The sequence below is a fragment of the Pyxicephalus adspersus genome, chromosome 2 (genome assembly GCF_032062135.1).
Source record: "Pyxicephalus adspersus chromosome 2, UCB_Pads_2.0, whole genome shotgun sequence".
In the NCBI taxonomy this organism is placed as follows: domain Eukaryota; kingdom Metazoa; phylum Chordata; class Amphibia; order Anura; family Pyxicephalidae; genus Pyxicephalus; species Pyxicephalus adspersus.
In genome coordinates this window covers 139,030,545-139,034,597 of record NC_092859.1, presented here as the reverse complement: position 1 = coordinate 139,034,597, position 4,053 = coordinate 139,030,545, and the positions used below count along the sequence as shown (strand labels likewise).

The following is a 4,053-nucleotide window of genomic DNA, read 5'->3' as shown; positions in this document are numbered from 1 at the left end:
AACAGTAAAAGTTGAATACTTGAAAAGATTTCTGCAAATCAAAAATGGAAGAAATAGCCCAGCTGGAGGCCAGCATTACAGATTGATTGCATATTGGCACTTCAAAATTATCAAAGAAAAAAAGAAGGAAGGTGGAGGAGAAACAACATACAATAAAAAAAACAATCACAGATGTGACAAAACAAATGTACAGGTAAACCAGACGAGTGCACTCCAGATACAAAATATACATACAACATGAAAAAATAAGGCACTGAACTTGTATGGATTTCTGAGTGTCCTGAAGTCTCTGCTCCAGTATGGGACACTACATGCTATGGATTAGCAAAGTTTTTAAATATACAGTTTTATACAACATTTACTTTCTGATATACAATGGCCTGCTTGGTCCAGATGGAACCATTTCAAGCCTTTCATTTTACCCAGAAAACTGTCATGTGGCTTACAATTTTATTATATTACTGAATGGATTGTCATAGTGTAGATAATAATCAATGACCAGTCTTCTGTACTTATGCTGCAAAAAAATAAAAAGTGATAATGTGTTATTTCAGTGCAAGTATTTTATTATGGCATTAGGCTGGGACTGGTCCACTGGTCCAAAAGAACAGACCTTAATAGTAACACCAGGATAGAGATGAGGCAGCTGCTGATTTGTTACATACAACGTACATTCCAGGCTGGTCATTTTATCCTCTCTTTACTACTGTATTATAAGTACTTATATTACTATATTATTAGGTAATTACAGAAGTACGTATAATACATATAAGTACACTGATCCATATTGTAACCAACTGTGGTTTAAGTAAAGCAAGAATAAGGATGACAGACTTGGAATGTGCACCTTCCAAAACAATAGCAGCACGACTCAATCCCAACTGGTTCCTGGTAAATAATTGAGACATGAATGTAAAATCCCATGCTTAGCTCCAACATATTTGCCGTAGAGGTCAGGTTTTAAATACACCCGCAGATCAATCCAGTACCCCTAAATACTGAGAGACCAATAATAAAGTCTGTATGGTCATCTCTGCTCCCATAGCACTGGAAGAAACATGAACCCTCTTCACAGATGACAAAGGTCGATTCCACCAGAGTCTGACCGATCCCACATGTCTTTTTAGCAGTGGAACCAGATAACATCTTCAATACAGAAATGTCAAATATACTGCAACAGGATTTTGGTGTTAGTTGATTATTAGGAAGAGTCTTGTAAATCTCCACTTGGAAAAAGAAATGAGTAGAAACACTCGGCAGTCATTCTGCTGGCGGATACAGGATACAACTCGAGATCTTATTGTGAAGTTTCCGTCTCCTGTGTCTCTTCGCTGGGTTGAGGGCTGCTTTTCTGAACATCCATTTCTTCAGCACTCACCATTGCTGGGTCTATAGCTGCATATCTGGTGCCGTGGAACTGCCGAAGGTGTATCTGCAAGCCAAATAACAAAAAAATTAGCAATTTGTGCTTAAGTGGATTGTTTTCTTCACTCCGTAAGATTCTTTTCACTTTACAGGATGTAAATCACATCAGTGTGGCACAATTGGTGCTGTTCATGGTATCTGAAAGTACAGAACTGGTAACATTTTGGGAACAGGAAAGTAACTAGACCTGGCTAGCCTAAATGTGGCCATACGGTAAACAATAATATTAATAGAATGCAGTGTGCAACACAGTTTTTTTTTTTTTAACTGGGTGGAAGCCCCTGAATTGTGACCCAACTCATCAGTAACAACCGGTTGGATGCTGAAAAGTGCCAGGTGGTGTTACCAGCTAAAAGGGTGCGGGGAGAACACAGAGATTGGATTGCCAAATGTTCGGCCAGGAACACTCCCTAACAACCAACAGCTGATTCTGGACGTGCTGTTTGATTGGCACATGATGGCAATCTAGGTATATTAGTAATATTATTAAGAGATCAATCCTTTACCTGGTTGTGCATGGGCAAATACATGACTTATCACTGTGAAGAGTCAGATATTTAGTATATAGAAAAATGTAAAAACTCCATCACTTTGGGTTTAAAATCTAAAGTAATCTCTCTAATCCTTAGTGCACTAACCTAGCAGAGCTTCACATGAAAAAGAGGGATTAAAGTTAGAATTAAAAGACTGACCATCAATATTTACAAACAATTTACCATTTAGCATATAGAACAATCTTCTTGCTATGTGGAAGGAAAAATTCACAAATTTAGGAATGTCCAGAGCAAAAAATACCACAGTGTAATACAAATGACCATGCAGTATAACCCTTTAAAAAGGAAGCATACATTGACACAGTTATCCTCTCCTTTTGACAATGCTAGGAAACCAGGATGCCATGCTAATATTAGCTCACAACCCTTGGACTTCTGACCTAATAATAAGGAAATCGGACCTAGACAAAAATAAAAAAAATTCTGAAAGATGTGGAAAGTTTAGACTATTCAGTCAATTTCAACTGTAGAGCTTTCTCCTTACTTTCTGTCTAAGTGACCACTGCCTTCTGGTACAGGAATTGAAGAAGGATATCTGTACAATGATATTAAAGACAAAATTACCAAATGAGGTAAGTGGGACTATAGTTCTGGTCAGGCAGGTCTGAATTGCCTTTTCAATAAAACATGCTTACATTCCTGATCACCGTCCTATTTTGAGACAGCATAGGCTGCCAAGTAAACAAAAGCATTTTCCCAGCCAATCAAGATGACAGAAAATTGGGACACATGGAGGAGAAAAAGAGTACGTTCATGAGGCGCATGTAACAGGGACAAGTACATTTATTTAAAAATTGCGATTAGAAAGGTAAAGATATTTTATTGCAGAAGATAAATTTCCTTTCCCTTCTGCAATAACAGATCTGCCTGGTGACAAATTGTTTTAATGTTAATCCTTTGTTCTGCTTTAAATGGTTTCAAGTACCAGCAAAAACTAAAACAATCTAAAAGTAAATAGAAGAAAAAAAAATGAATTTCTTCAAGTCCCTAAAGTCATATTCATGGACACACTTGGATGTGCTTACTTGTACATAGAGGTTGACCTCAGCACTTCTGCATAGGTAGGGGAAATTGCCTCCAGTTTTTAGATGAGCTCTCCTGGCATTAGGATACAACTTATACATCTCTTCCTTGGCGTCCATGGAAAGAGCACTCTGATCAAATACCTGTCAGAACAAACAATGTCTATTATTATTAATATGTATACAGAACAATCTTGTGTGGCGCTGCACACAAACACATATATACACAGCATTATTCGGAATACTATGGGAAGAATACTGTCCTTTCAAGCTACAATCTAAACATTGTGTAATGTGTCAGATATGATGACAAAAGTCCAGGTATATTTACTGCAAAGCCAGGGGCATACATATGCATATATTATATTCCTTCATAAGGCATGTTCTCATCAGAATGAACACCATTTTTCAGTCAGTAAATGCTTTGCAATTTTACCTTAATAGCACAGCAGTGGACTAACCTGAAATGGTATTCAACCCAGAGGAGAGTTATAAGAAAACTGTAGAATAATTCAGGGCACAAAGGAGTTACGTGTCATAGTTCTCCCCAGAGGTTTTTAGCCGGTTGCTCCGTCCGGCTGATTTGAATACCCCGCCCAGCTCTAGGCAGCTCTCATCCTCGGATGCACGGATCTCAGTGAGGCTGCTCTGTGCTCTGTGTCATCCGTTCAGAGGATTGCTGCTGCTGGAGAGGTGAGCACACAGCTCAGCCTACATGTGAAGGAGATACAGGCAGCCCCGCCCCCATCTCATAGCACGAGCTCTGCCTGTACAATGTATCCACCTCTAGCTCTGCATCTCATTCTGCATCCTCACAGCTCTGTGTACAAACCTCCATATCTCCTAATATCTATGTCACAATGACCTGTAATCTTCAGGGTGTACAGTGGACCCTCATAGATACTAGTTATTACAATTTCAGCCTCCCCAGTTGTAATGAATTTCAAGATAGGGGGGTCACAAATGTAAAAAGTTATGAAAATTGAACTTTGGTTTTGCTGTTTCAGAGGAAAGTGCAACTAGGAGTCCTAAATTGAAAATGCAAATTGGGG

The 4,053-nt window shown here is 38.7% G+C and overlaps 1 protein-coding gene across 1 annotated transcript in view; it reads right to left on the bottom strand.

Annotated features, from left to right (window-relative positions):
• Positions 1 to 545: 545 nt before the first annotated feature.
• SPG21 (SPG21 abhydrolase domain containing, maspardin) overlaps positions 546 to 4,053 on the bottom strand; it is a 21,747-nt gene continuing 18,239 nt past the window's right edge. The window contains exons 8-9 of the mRNA XM_072402642.1: positions 3,005 to 3,145; positions 546 to 1,432 (exon numbers count right to left, since the gene is read on the bottom strand). Coding sequence (XP_072258743.1) covers positions 1,298 to 1,432; positions 3,005 to 3,145 — 276 coding nt within the window. The 3' untranslated portion in view covers positions 546 to 1,297. The remainder of the gene's footprint in view (positions 1,433 to 3,004; positions 3,146 to 4,053) is intronic.